Source organism: Ziziphus jujuba, chromosome 8 (assembly GCF_031755915.1).
Source record: "Ziziphus jujuba cultivar Dongzao chromosome 8, ASM3175591v1".
Lineage (NCBI taxonomy): Eukaryota > Viridiplantae > Streptophyta > Magnoliopsida > Rosales > Rhamnaceae > Ziziphus > Ziziphus jujuba.
Window position 1 is genome coordinate 26829438 of NC_083386.1, and position 17972 is coordinate 26847409.

Below are 17972 nucleotides of genomic sequence, written 5' to 3' on the forward strand. Positions count from 1 at the left end.
GTGAGCAAAGTTCAAAATGAGGTCTAATACGCCAGGAATGAGCAAGAAGGATGTATGGGCTTTGGTGGAGGAGAAAATGCTGTTCAGAAGGCTGAGAAAATGCTGAAGAATAAAGTAACGTAAAAAAGCTCAAAGCACAAAACTCTACTCACGGCGTTTTCTTGGTACTTTTATCACAAAACACGGAGTGTTCCAAGTAATGGTTTAAATATCGAAATTTTTTTAAAATTTTAATTTTTAAAAAAGTTGAAAATAAATTTAAATTTTAGATAAAAATAATTATAATTTTTATAGTATTCATCGAAGTTTCTAAAATTTCATCAAAATTTTTATAGAAATTTTTATCAAAATATTCATATCAAATTTTTAACAATTTGATTAAAAAATCAATAATATCAAGCGAAATTTTAAAAATTTTCATATAAATTTTTGAAATTTTTATGGAAATTTTGAAAATATTTATGAAAATTTTTAAATTTTTTATAAAAATTCAAAAATATTATTAATTTTTAGTAAATTATTTTACTAAATTAGCTTTAGTAATATTTTTTTTTACTTTTTAATTGTCTTTTAAGTATTTAATGACATAAATAAAACGGAATGAATTGAATTCAATAATTTGATAGATTCTATTAATTAATAAAATATAGATATATACTTGCTATACTAAGATGGATTCATTAAAATCTCATGATTATAAATTAATAATTAATTATATAAAAATGTAAAATAATAATATGAAAATACAATATTATATAGAAATGGTATTGATAACATCTAAATTAATAATATTAAGTAAATAAAAATAAAAAAATAAAAAATATTATATTAAATATGAAGAATAATTATATTTAATACAAGATCCTTATGGTTGACATATTAATAATTACATAAAAATTTATTAAGGAGATATATCTTTTAATAATTACTTTTTATATTTTACATCTTAATATAAGAACAAGAAAGAAACTAATAATTTTCAATTATCTAAAAATTATATGAGTATTGAGATGATATTTATGAAATATAATATAATTATAATGATTATTTTTTATCTAATAAATTTTTTTATCAAATATATACTGTTTTTGACATATTTTTATCAATAGTAACTTATTTATGATCTTTTAGGTGTACTATAAATTAAATTGATTAATCAAAATATAATATCTATTCAATATTTTTATAAGTTTTATGATCAATTTGATGATTAATTGTTTAAATAAGTTAATGCTAAAGTTATATTTTTCAATACTTTCATAAAAATTTGCGTATTTTGAATATTTAATATTTCCATCGATATCGAAATTTTGAATCTTGATTATAAGGTACAGATGCCTAAAATTCATTATTTTTTATTTTTTATTTTTGTATACCTTACTATTCTTTTAATAATTTTTTTTATTTATTTAAAGGTTTGCACACACAGAAAAATGAGTGGGACCCTCATCTCTCTCTCTCTCTTTCCTTTTTATGTTTTTTTGCCCCTTTAAATTTTACTATTTTAAATTTACTCTCTTGGTCGGTGTATATATATATATATATATATGAAACTTATTTAATTTTTCGATATACTTATATAAAGTGTCAGGACCCGTCCAGAATTCCTTCCCCGGAACCCTAGACAGCCCTGATCCCAGGGAAACCCTACCGAACTCTCCAACGGAAAATCCGGCAGAGCCTCCCCTAAGGGATTTACTTACCACAAACTACCTGCACTGAAAACACACTTCTAAAAATATCCCCTTATTCCTCCCACAATAATACAAATTGATTCCACAAATTGCAGCACTTCAAAATAAATACAGTAATCCAGTGCATAATAAATACAACAAGAATGAAAGAAATATTACAACTGCAATAAAAGAAAAACAGGGTACAGCACGAACTAAAACAGCGAGGAAGATCAAGTCCGCTCCGAGTGAACGCCGACAACCTGGTACCTAGAGGAACGGAATTTAAGAGTGTGAGATGCTAATCATCTCAGTGAGCGACCCTACTACTATACAATATAATACCACGGTAATAGGTATATAAATAATAATTATTTGGAAAATAATAATTTCTCCCAAAACCCTTACAATTCTCTCAGTTGAAAGAGTTCCCCTTTTAAAACATTTTCACAAAACCCTTTATTCATACTCCCCGAAAACCAAGACATCAAATAAATACCAGAACAGTAATAGTTAATTTTTAATTCCCATACAGTTTCAAAACATTTTATTTTTAAAACACAGTTCTGAAATCATTTGATGCACCCACTATATACCAGTGGCGCCAGAGTACCCAGCGTCCCGAGGTACTGCCAGACAGGAGGTTATAGAGAGAAACCGGCATACGGTCGCGTGGCGTCCCACTGCGCCGCTGCTAACCTGGTGTCCCGGCCAATGGGGGGTGGCCACCCTCTCCGATGGCATCCACAGAACACCCTCATAATATCAACCGCGCGCTACTCACACCCACCTGCGCGCTAATCACAACCGTGTGCACACTAACCATATCACATATACCATATCACATATAATCAGAACACCAGTACGTGCACGGTGCATCCCAAAAATCATAAAATCCACAATTTTAAATTATAAAACAAATTTCACATTTTTCATAAGCATAGCGGGCATAATCCATCCGCTTGAACCCGGAAATTCTCCGTAATTTCTTTATAATCAACACCATAAATTTCATGATTTTCAAATCCACCAACTCCCAAATCCATCAATTCAAATATTCACATTTTTTTTTCCAAGCATAAATAATTCTCGAAATATCATAATCAAATCTCATAATATTTCATGGGCCTATTTTATAAAAATTGAAATCACCAACATAACCAAATATTTTCCTTGAAATATTTGAAATTCAAATCGTGCCCAATTTACCATTAAAACCACACCAATTTCAAAATCCTCAAAACCATAAAATAATTTCACATGGCATAAATTTGTAAAATGCACATTTTCTTAAATCCAATAAATTCATAAATAATTCCACAATAAATCCAATAAATATTTGGCACATAGGAATTAAATTCCAAATATTTAAATCGCACATAATATATTTACCAATTAAATTCTCCAAATTTAATTTGAAGGTGGGTCACTCACCTAGAGCACGCAATTAACCCACGATCCACTACGGGATCAATTCTACGACTCACCGGTGCTCCTAGAACAAATTTCACAGACAGTCAAATAAATTAATATTTTATTCGGGTAAATAATACCCGGTACCCGGGGGGTCAAAACACAAACGATATCTAGAATTTACGAGTTATATACCGAATCGAAGCTCGAGTGATGCTGATCACAGATTCGGTCTTACTTCCCGGTGATCGGACCAGACGGGGTCGGAATCTCGCCGGAAAGCTTTTCGAGTTTTGGCTCCGCAATTCTCCCAAACCGTCGCGAATTGGCGGAAACGGAAGCCGGATTCGGATTCAGGAGGTCGAACACAGCGGACTGGAGCTGGCCGGAATTTCGGGTACTCGCCGGAACAGTAATTTTCGGGGGGCCGCCACGGTCACCGGCAACCGTCGCCGGCGGCGGCGCGTGCAGTGGCCGTTGGCTGTGAAATTTTGCAGTCTTGTAGATCTTGAGGAGAGCAATCCAACGGGACCGGCGGTGAGCAAAACGGAGGTCGGACGGCGGAGAAATCACCGTTTGAAGATTTCCGACCCCTCGCCGGAAAACGCTCCGATCCCGGCGCGTCGGTGGTCCGATGGCCGTGATTTTTGGTGGGTAGGCCGGACTTGAGGAGAGGATGATGGGTGTACAGCGCGTGTACTGTATATAGGCCGGAATAGTGCCGATTCGCGGTGGCCGGCGGTGGAGGGGGAAAAATCGCCGCCAAACTTCGGACGTCCGATCCGGGCGCATCCGGCGGCCGTTCGCCGTGAAATTTGGAGGTTTTGCCGGAAATGAGGTGGGCAACCTGGCTGGCCGGCACGTGTACAGTAAATAGGCCGGAAAACGTGAAAATGACCGGCGGCCGGTGACTCTCTCTCTCTCTCCTCTCTCTCTTTCTCTCTCCTCTCTCTCTTTCTCTCTCTTCCCTGAGTGTTTTAACAAATAAAAACCCTGCGTGACACTGTTCATGCCACGTGGACCAATCAGAAGCTGACACGTGGCATTTCACTGTTCACCGACCCAAAAACATTAAAATAATACGGTATCCGGTAAACTTCAAACGTCCATAACTTTTTAACCGGATGTCCGTTTTGAGCGTTCCGCTAGTCTGTGAACTCGTATCGACGAGCACTTCACAACCATGCACGAGTCAAAGCTCAATTCCCCATAAACAAAAAGTCAACTCCGGCACCCCTTGGACAGTTTGGTCTGCAACTTGTTTCGTCCATAACTTTCAAACCGTAGCTCCGTTTTCGACGTGCTACCAGTCTACGAACTCGTGGCATCGTGCACTTCGCCACGGTACCCTGGTCAACTCGAAATTCCCACATAGTCAAAAAGTCAACTTTTGACCCCTTTCGGTCAACGGTCAACGTGCACGGATTCCGGTGCGATTTGGGATGGGGTGTTACATAAAGTATAGATATATATATATATATATATATAAAGACTTATGCTATTTATCACTAATAATAATAGTTACAAGCAAAATAATTGCTAAAATAACTGCAACTTATTGCTTACCATTTAATCGTGTAACATTTTTTATTTTAAAAATATAATTTTAAAAAATTAATATTTTGGCTGTCACTTAAAATTCCAAATGAAATAAATGGCTCACTGACTCACTGGTGATGGTAGCAACCACATAAAATTCCAAATGAAATATGTGGCTAAGTGATCGTCACCTCTAGATGTAAATGGCATTTTTTATGTATACAATAATATATATATCACAAGCACAGTTTTGAAAAAAAAAAAATAGCTTTCTTTCCTTTTGTGATTATTTTGATTTTAATGTACTTAACTCCCTTATATATATATACATATTTATAAATATATATATATATATATATATATATATATATATAAGTTTACCCGTTCTATTAATTGTGATCATTAGTTTGACATTTCTCTTTTAAGCGGATCGATCTCCATGGATGAAAGATTTTATAAATTTGTTTTTCCTCTCTCTTTCTATCATGACTAACCTTGGTAGTTACTAATTAGTCTATCTTGCTCCCTATTTTTTTTTTTTTAACTTTGACACCAACTCTCTGTAAGGTTTTCTTATTTTTTTGATTTTATTATTTCCTCTGGCTTTATTTTGGTATAAAAACACCAAGAGCAAGAATTTATGTATAATTTGGGTTTTTTTTCTTCTTCACCATCACCATCAAATTATTGTTATCAGGTGTTGTGTGCGTGCACTCGTGTGTATGTGTTTTTTAGGAATATTTCATGTAATGTTGTATTTTCTTTAAAGGGCTTTTAATAAAAATAAAAATAAAAAAATAAAAAGAAAAAAATTTAAAAGGTAAAAAGAGTGGCACGTGACCTAATGGATGTTAATGGTCCGTTAATATTGAGATCCAATTGTATCAATGCGCAAAATGTATAAAATTGAGGGTTAAAGTGATGGGTTTTTAAAATGGAGAGTTTAAATTGTAAATTTAAAAGGTATTAGAGTACAATAAATCCTAAAAAAATATTAGTAACTAAACTAAAAATGCTTATCTATATTAAATTTTGTTTTGATTTAAAAAACTTAATTTATAGATTTTTAATAAATTTATTATGCGTTTTCAAATTATTTTTAACAAAACATTAGAAGTCGTATTTTTATCCAAAAAAATTAACTCTGGTTACGGCACATTTAATATTAATCGGCCATTACTAGCTGGTAGCCTACTATTCTTTTTTTTTTTTTTTTCCTTGCTTGAAAGCTAGTAGCCTACTCAGCAATTATTTTGTTTGGTTTTGTATTTGGTCAAAAGGATTATTGAATCTATCTTCTGTTGAATATATAAAAAGTAGTTATTTTGTCGTCCAACAAAATTGATACTGTATGGTTTTTCTCCCTCTTGGAGTGTTCATCTATCATGTGTATATATATATATATATAGATGTGCATCTATTATTATCAATATTTTTTCACTTATCCTATGCTATTTGTAATTAATCAAATATCACTTACTATATCTCTTATCTAATTTAAATGAAATAAGCAATTCATTCAAATAAAAACAGGGGAAGATTTTTTTTTTTTTTTTTTTTTAAAAGGAGCAAACTGTGAAATGTAATAAATTTTGGCACAATCATTCCACAAAAGTAGATAAACAAACATTTCCCAATAAATTTTTCTTTAAACGGAATGATAGTAGTATCCAATTTATTAAGTACTAAATATAGTTATTTCAGGGCATAAGTCACTCATTCATAGTATAAAGTTGGTATTTCGCACATACGGCAATAGCAGATTTTCCAAGTTAACAAAGGAGATAAATTAGAAATAGTACAAAGTAAATTAGGAATTTCCTTAGTCTAGCGTGATGATGAAGCCGAAGAGCCCAAGGTTCATTTTAAGCATACTATTTTACCAACATCATTTCAAGCTTGGCTCGTGGTCGTTTTGGTACCTTTGGCTTTTTGATTTGCTTTGGTGACAGCTGCTTGTATTTGAATCTGATTGGTTATTGTTTTAAGTTGAACGTCATCGTCTTAAGTAGATTTTGTCCTCAGTCTTCTTAATTAAATGTTGTAGTCTAGTGTTAGTGATGAGCAGGGAAGCAAAAATCGTCAAGACGGTGGAAATGTCGGCGACATTTTCCGTTGTCGACCCCGTCCGACACCGACAGAGGGGGGGAGGGGGAAGAAGTTTCTTGCATGCGTGTCGTCGACTTGTCGTCGGAATCGATGGAAGTCGACGGAATCATCTATTTTTGGTGAAGATTTCGGGTTTTGGGTGGATAAGGTAGAAAGATCGGCCAGTTGTCGACGGAAGGAGGTGGAAATTTCTGGGAGATGTCGGCCGAACTGGTTGGGTGTGTTTGTGTTGATTTTTGTGTGTGTTTGGTTTGTGGTAATTGGCCGAGAGAAGAACTGAAAGGGGAAGAGATGGGGGATACACAGAGAGAAGAGACGAGAAGAGAAGAGAAGAGAAGGGAGAGGCCGAAATTAGGAATTTTGTTTTTTTTTTTGTTTTTTTTTTTTTTTGGTTGTTAACTGATTTGGCATAGAAGAGAGGGAGGAAGAGGACGAAGGGAAGAGAGGAAGAAGAAGAAAAGATATGAAATAAATCTTTCTTCCACGTGGGAGGAAGGAAAGAGAAAGAAGAAAAGAAAAAAATAAATAAAATATGATAATATTTTATAATAAAATAATATAAAATAATAATATAATAATATTATATTATATAAAGATAATACATGATTTTTTTATATGTAGTATTTCAATACATTTTTTTTATTTTTTTATCTTAGTGTTTAATTTAATTTTATTTATTTTTTTAATAAATTTGATTTTATCTATTTAAAAATAAATAGATAACATTGTTAGTTTTTTTGTTATATAATATATAAGATTTTAGTATATATGCTTAATTAGATGAATATTTTCTTATATTTTATTATTATTGTATTCTAATTATTGAATTTTTATACTATTTTATTATATTAATTATTTTATATCTCAAAATTTATATTTTAAATTAAAAATTTATAGTTTCCGTAATTTTATCGATATTTCCATTGATATTTCTGTAAATTCATACCTTCGATATTTTCATCGACATCGATATTTTCTTCACTGGTGATGAATAGGCTTTGATTACATAGCTTTCGGTTGAATGAAACTGTACTTTTCACGCACAGAACCATCTCGGTGGCCAGGTGGATTAAGGCCATTGTTAAAATGCGTCGTTTTGGATAGCTTCGAGTTGTATTATATATAAAAAGCTTGGTCGTCTTCAAGCATTCAAGCTAGAGTTAGTAGGATTTTCGCCTTTTTTTTTTTTTTTTTTCAAGTTTCCGTAAAACTTTCAAGCTTGTTAATATTCAAGCAGAGCTCAACTCGGTAATTATACTTTGTTTCTAAGGACTTCATAGGTCATATGGTATATTGCTGGTTACATCTCTTAGACATTTATTGCTGATAGTTTTGTCACTATAGATGGTTAAGTGTTTCTTTAATATATGTAATTTGCCAAGATTTTGTCACCCTTTTATAGAGGAATTAGGATCCTGCTATATTAAAAATACAAAATAAAATAAAAAATTATCGATCTCGTGCAATATTATTGAATTGTAATGAGAAGGAACACAACTAAGACGTGGGCGGTATTGTAGGCAGACGTGAATCCATGGATGTGGAGATTGAGGAAGGTTAGGAAGGAATAAAGTATTTATATCTGAGAACTGTAAAACTGTGGTCTTTTCCTTTTAAATTAACATCATTCGTACCAAGATATAAAGTTAATATTTTCTAAACCAAAATAAGTACGTTGACATGTTGGGAAAATCCAGAGAAAGTAATTAAAGCAATAAAATTATATATGGTCCCGGGTAATTTATTTTAAAATAAATAATTTTTCTATAAGTTTTTTAACATGTGACAAAATTATTAGCTCAATGTGATTGGACTCGGACGCTATGGCTGATTGAATTGGAGGTTTGATGATTTTGGCCATGTGAGTCTCACGATTTGGATTGAGGAAGTTATGAGACGAGTAGCTATATTAATCAATGAAACTGGAGCAGCCTTAATCAATGAAATGTTTGATGTGTTGATATGTCAGATATTTTCACATATCCACACAAAAAGAAAAAGAAAAGAAAAATCCAAAAACATCCTTGTATATTATAATAATATAATGTATAAAATGGTTCCCCAAATATAATTGTAAAAATATATTAAAGTCATATGTTATTTACCAAAAGTAATAAATAGTAAATGAAATTTCACTTTACTAAACCATAGACCTCACATATTTAAATGTTTTATAGCATTTATTTGAGTTATATCATCATTATGCACCTTTAAAAAATCCAAAACAACAAATTCTACTTTTTCTTTATCATTTTCTCTTTCCCATTTCAAAATAAAAAGAAAAATTAAGGCACCTTGGATATACAAAAATAATTATTTCTGATAAAATAAAAATATCTATTAATAAAAGTCAGAAAATAGGTAATTATGTTTATTGCTATATTTGGTATTTAGCTTTTATAATTTTTTTTTTTAAAAGTATCAACTTTGAAAAAAATATTAAAGTGAGATTTTATAATTATTTTTATATATTTTTATTTATATTAAATTGTTTTTTATTGTAATTCTTGTAACATTTTTTTAAATAATTATATTATTCATAATATATTAATTGAGTTTATTTTTATTCATCATAGTAACTACATTGAAATAATTAAGATGAAATTTAATAATAAAATTAATAACTTTTTCTAGCTTTAAAAAAATATATGCATTAGTAGATAAGAAAAAAAAGAATTTTTTTTTTTGTTTTAAATATGGCTTTACCTGGTCAAGTAAACATGGTAACCAAAAAAAAAAAAAAAAAAACAAAAGCCAAATTAAAAAAATGACAAAGTTGCTCCAAAAAAAAAAAAAAAAGGTTGCCTGAATCATTTTTGTTCGAGCGTGACTCGAGGGCATGGAAAAATCTTTAGTACTCCAGAGTACTGAGCCACTGGGACTCGGTACTTCTCCCAGTAGTTAAATGACATTTGGATAATTTTGCCAAATCGGCTGACTAATCAAACAGCTGTGAAAACGCCGTTAAACGTTAGAAAACGGGGAGCCTCCAACGCCGTATAAGATCTAAGTTTTTTTTAATGCACTCCGTTCAGATCTCTCTCTGATGGCATGTCAAAAAGTTTTGTTTTTTCTTCAATAAATTCAAATCTCTCTGGAAATTATCGCCTTGGTGTTGAAATCCCCATGGTTGAAGCTTGTTTTAGAGACTACAATATGCAGTGTGGACTGTAAGAGACTTCCAAACTTTCAAAGCCCAACCGAATTCGAGGTAGAGAGCTACTTATCCCGTGCATAGAGGATTATCTATATGATTATTGTAATATAGGATTCTATATGATTCTTGAAATTTCCAAAATTTTCCAATTTGATTATTGTAATGACAGGGGAGGAATGATTTGCCAACTTTAAGCCTTTAAGGCTTTGTATCTAAGTTTATACGATAATTTATTTAGACAGCTTAACGTGGCTAAGTTGTGAAATGTCATTTTGGAAGTATTAAGAGTTTCTTGAGAAAAGAATTTAAAAAAATTGTAATTTACTTCCAAATAATTTAAAATTTTGAAAAAACAAATTCAATTTGATATAAAAATAAACAATATTTTAGATTCTAGATTTTAAAACTAAGCAAGTCCGATAAATAAACAAAGATCTTATGTCAAGGTCCAACGCTTGCGGTAATTGGGCTGGAAAAAAGATAAGTAAATGATGGGTAGAGTATTTACCCAAAAAAATAAAAAAAAATGGTGGGTCAAGTTTATAGTGTACAGCTCGAAAATGTGAGATTTATCATGGACAACATCAAAATACTACTCTGCACCTGACTAGCACTCGTACAATAGAAACTATAGTTACAGTATTTTTCTAACATATAATCCCCTATGCACGCGATAAGTAGCTCTCGTGGGATGGAGTAAAAATTAGGTGGTCCTTCACCACATTCATCTACGTGATCCTTCTTTTACAATATTGACAAGTGACTAAAAAAAAAAAAAAAAAAAAAAAAAGGGTAAATATGGATTTTAAAATAGACAAATCAAAATGAAATATCATTTTGTTGGGGAAAAAAAAAATTTGGTTATAAAAATTAAAAAATTAAATTGGAGTAAAAATTTAAACAGAAGAGAAATTTTTACATAGGGAGATAGGAAAAAAAAAAAAAAAAATCCAAACATTTAACGTGGGAAAAAAATCTTAATGTGTGGAAGGACTTTGGACCACCTTATTCTGTTTATCCATGTGATAGCATCACTCTTGTACGTATCAGAAGTACCGATGATGATGTGCCATCCTGGACGGAAAAGAACTCAATGAGATTATATTCAACTATATTATTTTAAAATAATATAGTTTTTCTAAACACAAAAAAATTTATATATATATATATATATATATTAATATAATTTATTAGATTATATATTTTAAAATTATATATATAATATTTTAATATAATTTATTAGATTATATTTAAAATATATTATTTTAAAATAATATTGTTTTTTTATAAAAAAAAGACTCTTCTGTTTTTAAATTATATAAAATGAATTTATTTTAAGATATTTCACGGTATAATTTATTATATTTTAAAATAATATATTTATCAAAAAAAAGCACAATTGTTTTAATCAATTAAATATGTGTATGATTTGTTAGAAAAATGAAATTATAATCAATAAACAGCGCATGGCACGACAGATGGCTGCATGTATGATATTTTGAGAAAAGCTAAAATCTTATGGATTCATGTGGCCCACAAAGTGAATATGAGAAGATAGCCCTGCCTTAAGCCCGTGTAAAAATGCATGAAATGATTTCTAATGGTTGTCTATTTGAGGACTAATTTGGTAACTTGGGATTCTTTTATCCACTAGAGGCCATAAGTTTGGGGTCATAATTTTTTTTAGTGTACCAAATGCACCCTAATTTATTTTCATTGCTCGATCATGTACTATTTCTACCTGGCCCATTGATAATTATGTTTTTGTAAACATTTTCATAATTAATTCAAAACTTCATATATATATATATATATTTATATATATATTGTTTTTTTTTTTTTTTGGCCTTTTGAACAGCTTGAAGATAGTACACTTTTTCTGACCTATTCAATTATAGAGAATACTTTTAAAAGACGAAATTAAATTATAATGGTTTAGCATTTTGTGGATCAATGTGACATTAGATGGTTGTACCACACCACAAAAATAAAAAAGGATTCTTTCTACTGCTAAATGTCTTTTTTCTCTTTTCCAAAATAATAAAATAAAATAAAAGTTTTTTTCTTGCTTAACATGCATGCCTTTTTGTTGGCTGGAATTAATAAAAAATTGTAAAATTTTATTATAGAAGCAGCTCCTTTTTTTTGTGTGAATAAAAAAAGCCACGCCTCTTGTTTATGTTAATTTTCTTTTATTTTTATCTGCACTAGCATCTTTTTAAAAAAAAAATAAAAATAAAAAAATCATTCTTCACAGCTTCATCCATCGTCACCAAATTAAAGTTTGAAAGAAGAAACAAAAAAATGAAAAGAAATTGATAGCCAACTACAAACGAGTTAAATAGTATATTAAATCATAAGTGTGAAGATATATATTAATGTTATATTATTTTAAAAGAGTAGATTATGTTGAATAATATTAAAGAAACTAAATAACTTTGCAGTGGCAGCTCCAATGCCAGAGCAAGCCACAACTCACGCTACAGTGCGAGGTTCTGACTCTTGGCGAAGAGATGCGTCCAGCCACATTGGCAAATAAAATAAATATATATATATATATATATATACATATATATATATATATATATATATATATCAAATATTATATATTAATATTTGAATATTTAATCTGTTAATATAATTTAATAATTGACAAATGAATTCAAAAATATGTGAAATTAAATTCACCACCTATGCCCATCAAGTATTGAAACTTTTGCAACAATAATCCCTCACTCTGTTCATTTTGCTGCAGTAGAGAGCACGTACAGTGGACATGGCCATTTTTATTTTATAAATTAAGGGGTAAAATAGGAATTTCAACACCTTCATCTTCTTCTTTTAAATTATTAAAAAAAAAAAATCTTATTTTCCTTTGCCGAAGGAAAGGAGGAAAAGGGATGATAGATTTTTCCCATTTCTAGCATTTAGTTTCTTATTCTTTGTTTGCTAATTTTCTTGTTTATAAATAATTTTCCTTTTTGCTTCTCATTTTCTCAAAAAAATTAATATTGATTTTCTGAAATTTGATGGGTTTTTTTTTTGTCTCTATGTTGTTGGAAGCTTTTCAATTTACAAGTTAATTCTGAATATGTAAATATAGTGATGATGAACAACAAGAAGAAAGATTTATATTTAATTTTCCTAGTGTTGGTAAAATAAATAACTTGGAGACGCTTTTTGAGAAAATCTATAATTAGAAAAAAGAAAAATCCAATTCATCCCAAATCCGCATAAAGTCATAAACCCATTTTTCCAGTCACCGTAATCTCTATCTCACTTTCCAAGCCAATTAAGCAAAACCCTTCTGTCAAATTTGAGCTTCTTCTTTCCTCTGTCATCTGGGAGAAAAAAAAAAAAAAAACGGAGCTGAGCCTCTTGTTCTTGGACTCCATTTCTCTCAAATAATCTTGTAATGGAGGTGCATACCACAGGAACAGTGTCATGGCCATGGCAGGGGAAGCCAGAGAAAACCTTTGACCTTTTGCTGAGACCCAATCAGCAAAACCATCATCAACCTCCTCCACTAAAGAAAAGAGTTGTTCCAGTAGCTCTAGGAGGCAATCAATCGAAAAATCCATCTCAAAATTCCAAATCTTTTTCAACCATTTTTACGTCGTAAATTATAATTTATATGCATATATTTTTTACAGAGTTGTGTGACAGGTTTCCAACGGCGAGGACTGATCAGCAAATGGTGGAGACAGTAGAGATGATAATGGAGGATCCGTTAAAGTACGCCGGTAGGTGGCCCCGTCACCGTTGCCAAGAGAGACGGGTGAGTACAACAGGGGAAGAAAGCCATGAGAGATCAAAGAAAGTGAGCAGAGTTCCAGATGAGGTCTGATACGCCAGGAATGAGCAAGAAGGATATAAAGGTTTGGGCTGGAGGAGAAAATGCTGGTTGTGAAGGCTGAGAAAGTGCTGAAGAAGAAAGTAGCACAAATAAGCTCAAATCACAAAACTCTATTCACGGCGTTTCCTGGGTAGTTTTATCATAAACCACAAAGATCCATTATTTTTTATTTTTTTTAACTAATTTTTGTTATTTATTTAAAGTTTTACACACACACACACGCCCAAAAAAAATAAATTATGGATGGGAACCTCATCACTCTTTCTCTCACATTCCTTTTTTTTTTTTTTTTTTGCCCTTTTATATTTGATTATTTAAAATTTACTCTCTTGCTTGGTGTATATATATTTTATCATATTGCAACAATATCTATTTTATAATGTGATATGTGTTTCATCCCTAATTATTCGTTATTTGTTAATGGTCATAAATATCATTTTTTATAAATTAATAAAATAAATGCTTAAATTGTTTGACTTCCCAATTATTGTATTATCAATAATATTTAATATCTTTAACAGCATATACTATAAACTACCGCCTGTGTTTCATTATTTATTCAGTTTTTCTCTTTTCTTTTCTTTTTAGCTTTTCTTACCGAAGAAATAAATTAAAAAATCAATTCTTTCTACAAATTTCTAATTATATATATGTATAATTGTATATAGTAGAGAACAGTGATCCCTAAGTACCATGGAAATTCCTAAATGTGTGCTATTCATTAATTACCCTGGAAACTACTCCAGGAATGCTAACTGTGTGGCACTAAAATACAAATTCCTAATTATATTTACTATGCTATTTTAATTTCTTACACGTACTAAAAATGTCATTTGATGTTGCCTAAGATCACAACACTATGAGTTTGTTTGGCCAACTATTTTTAAATCAGTTTTTTATTTTTTAAAATAAAAAATAGTTTTTTAAATATTTATAAGACGTTTGATCGTTATTTTCAGAATAGTTTTGAAAATAAAATTTAGAAAATAATATTTCGTTGTTTTTTTATTTATTTTAAAAACAATTTTAATACAATGAAAAGTCATCCAAACCAACAAATACTACCCAATGAGATCAAGGCCAGAGATCCATTGTTGGAAGATTTTGTGCGTAAGTAAGTTTGGACTTCTAATTTCTTTTTTATTTCAAATTAATGCAAGTGGAGTCTGTGGAGATACATATGTATTTTCAATAAATTAAAAAAAAAAAAACAAAAACAAAAAAAACAAAAAAACAAAATCCAGCAGTAATATCCTTGAAGCTACTTAGCCTCAAACAACCCTCTTATTGGTCGGATATCTTAATAATACTAAGTTTAAAAAAATAAAAAAGGATATTAAAAATCAGAATAAACAAAGTATATTATAACGTGAATTGGAATTCATCAAAAATTGACAATAAGAAGTCACCATCATTAGTTGGGTTTTGACTGAAGCCTGTGCACATTTAGATGGTTTTCCAGAGCAAACAGTTAGTGAATTAGACATGCCTACGTTAGGATCAGATTATTGCCTTGCTTTCGTTAAAATAAACATTTTATTGATAGTATTCCACACTAGTTTACATAAAACAGGAAATCAAACATTTCTCAATACCAGTTTTCATTAATTCAAACCCAAAGTGATCCAGCAGTAGTGGTAGTAGTACCCAGTTTATTTAGTACAATATAATTATTTTAGGGTACAAGCTCACTCATTCATATATACATATATGGGTAATGGCCAATTACTCATACTTAGACAAAGTAGCGTAATGGCTTCTTAAGTTTGATCAAATTAACGTCGTTGACGATTGAGGAACTGTAATGAGTGAGGAGATCATAATACCTGTTCCATACCATCACACCTTCAAACCTTGAAGTCTCATTTATCTGCGGAATAACTTCACCTTTCAGCACACCCGGTGGGATGTAACCGGAAATACTTTGAGACGCTGTTACCCCTAGAAACAGCTTCGCTGGCTTCTTAAGCAATAAACTCCATGCATTCCATGAAATTATAAGATTATCAAGACCAGTGACTGCATTATACTCGCATGCAACACTGCCGCCGTAGAACCGAACCCAAACAAAGTCGAAAACACTTTCATTAATGGCTTTTGCAAGATATTCATCAGGATAAAGACACCGAGGAGCTGCAGATAAATAGATTGTTTTATTTCTTTCTCCAGCTCCATGTTCCTTCAATTTCTTTGCAAGATCATAATAATACAGCGGGGACCCGCGCTCTATGTGGAAATCTATGCCGTCGAATGCAGCGCCACCTCCCAGAGCAGACGATGGGCTATTAGCATCCAGATACAAACTCCATAATTGCCCTGAAACCGCTTCGGCATCCCAACTAGATGCTAGAGAATAGTTTCCATAAGGTCCCCCCAGAGAGAGGAGGACCTTAAAACCCATTTTCTGACAAGCCTTTATTTCTTCACCAAGAAGGGTGTAATTACCACTACTGTAGTGACCAGAAAGGTTTAGTACCAGGTCTTGGCTATAGCCAAATTGGTTAAGATAGGCTACGTTTATGTAAGAATAGAGACCAGATTGACAGGCTTCTTCAAGAGTTCCTTCGGTCTTATTGGTGTATTGACCCCAGTAGGTGACTATGCTACCAGCCTCAGAGATTTGGACTAAGGTCGAGGATAGGATCAGGCAAGCCATAACAAGTTTGGCAAGAGGAGCCATTTTTTTTTTATTTTTTTTCCTTTTGTGGCTCAAACTAGTTGTGGTCTTTTTTTGGTGATCGATGGGATATGTTATTTGCCAAGGGGTGACACGTATCCCTTTTATAGAGGTTTCGAGAGTGCCATGATTTGTAATATTATTAAACTTTAGTGATGGAAATGGAGGTGGATCGTTAATTCATGTATGTGGAGATTGAAAAACGCTACACAGGATAAATAAAATAAATATGCTTAAATCGTTCGAGTTGATAAATATAGAGAGACAAAATCGGTCCTTAATTATTGTTTTTTTTTTTTTTTGGTGGAAAACAGTGGTACTTAAATTAGCGTCCTATGCTTATCCAAAAAGTTTATTGTACTATAAATATTATTTTAATATCTTCTTTTGTTTTGTAACGTTTATTTAATATCTTCACTAGCATATACTATGTTCTATTAGTCTTTTCTTCTTTTCTACTATTGACCATTTTTTTTATTTGTAATATTCTACTATTTACCATCTATTATGAAAAAAGTATATAAAAGAATAATAGCATTTTTCAATTGTATAAGTTTTTGAAAAAAGTGATAATTTAAACTGATAGAAGTTAAAGATACTTATACTTGATGTTGTAGGTTTAAAATTCCACAATTCTCTTACATGTAAAATTTGTTAGATAAATTACAACTTTTGAAAAAAATGATAATTCAACTCCATTATTGTCAGGGGTGAAGAAAAGGAAAACTAGAAACAATGTTCCTATCATCAAAATGTCATTTTAAGCCAGGATCCAAAAAAGTGAAAATAAAAGGAAAACTAAGAGGAACCCCAAAAAAAAAAAAAAAAAAAAAAAAAATCTAATATTTGTCGAAAGCTTTGGATTCTCATTATACACCTTTAGCAGCGGAGTTGTCTAGATTTCATGATCTGTTTTGATAAGGAGCTGGATTTTATAATTATATTTTGGCGTCTGATTATATAAGATTTTAATTTCTAATATTCGGGATGACTTTCTTTACCACTGAGATGAATTGTTACTTGATTGAAAGGATCAGGGCTTTTCTTCAGGCGGAGGGTTATATTTCTTGTTTATTTAAACCAAGAGAAGCTAATAGAGCAGCCCATCCTTTGGCTAGATTTGCTTTGTCTTGTAATGGTCATGTGATTTGGGTGGAGGACGAACCATCATTGTCCTCTGATACTCTGTTACAAGATGTAATTCCTATTTCTAGTTAATGAAAGTTTGTCTATTACCCAAAAAAGAAAATAAAGCAAAGTGAAATCTCTGAAAAAAAAAAAAAAAAAAAAAAAAAACAGTATCTTGAACTTTATAATCCACATCAATGGTATGTTTGTCTAGCTCTAGAAGACATTGAATTATTTAACATATTCAAGCAAACCGTACCTAACGCAATGTTGAATTATCCTCAAGGTCCGTAACCATGTAGGATTCGAACAAAATATATATATATATATATATATATATATATATATGTAGGTAAGTGTCGAATGGCTACTTCTCGAAGCTTTTTTAAATATTATAATTTTTTTAAAAACAAAATCTTT

At 31.0% G+C, this 17972-nt stretch overlaps 1 protein-coding gene across 1 annotated transcript; it reads right to left on the reverse strand.

Moving 5' to 3' along the window:
• Positions 1-15270: 15270 nt before the first annotated feature.
• LOC107414647 (endochitinase Ziz m 1.0101-like) lies at positions 15271-16502 on the reverse strand. Its single transcript, XM_016022798.4, has one exon. The coding sequence runs from the start codon at positions 16425-16427 to the stop codon at positions 15483-15485; it is 945 nt and encodes a 314-aa protein (XP_015878284.3). The 5' UTR covers positions 16428-16502; the 3' UTR covers positions 15271-15482.
• Positions 16503-17972: the final 1470 nt, after the last annotated feature.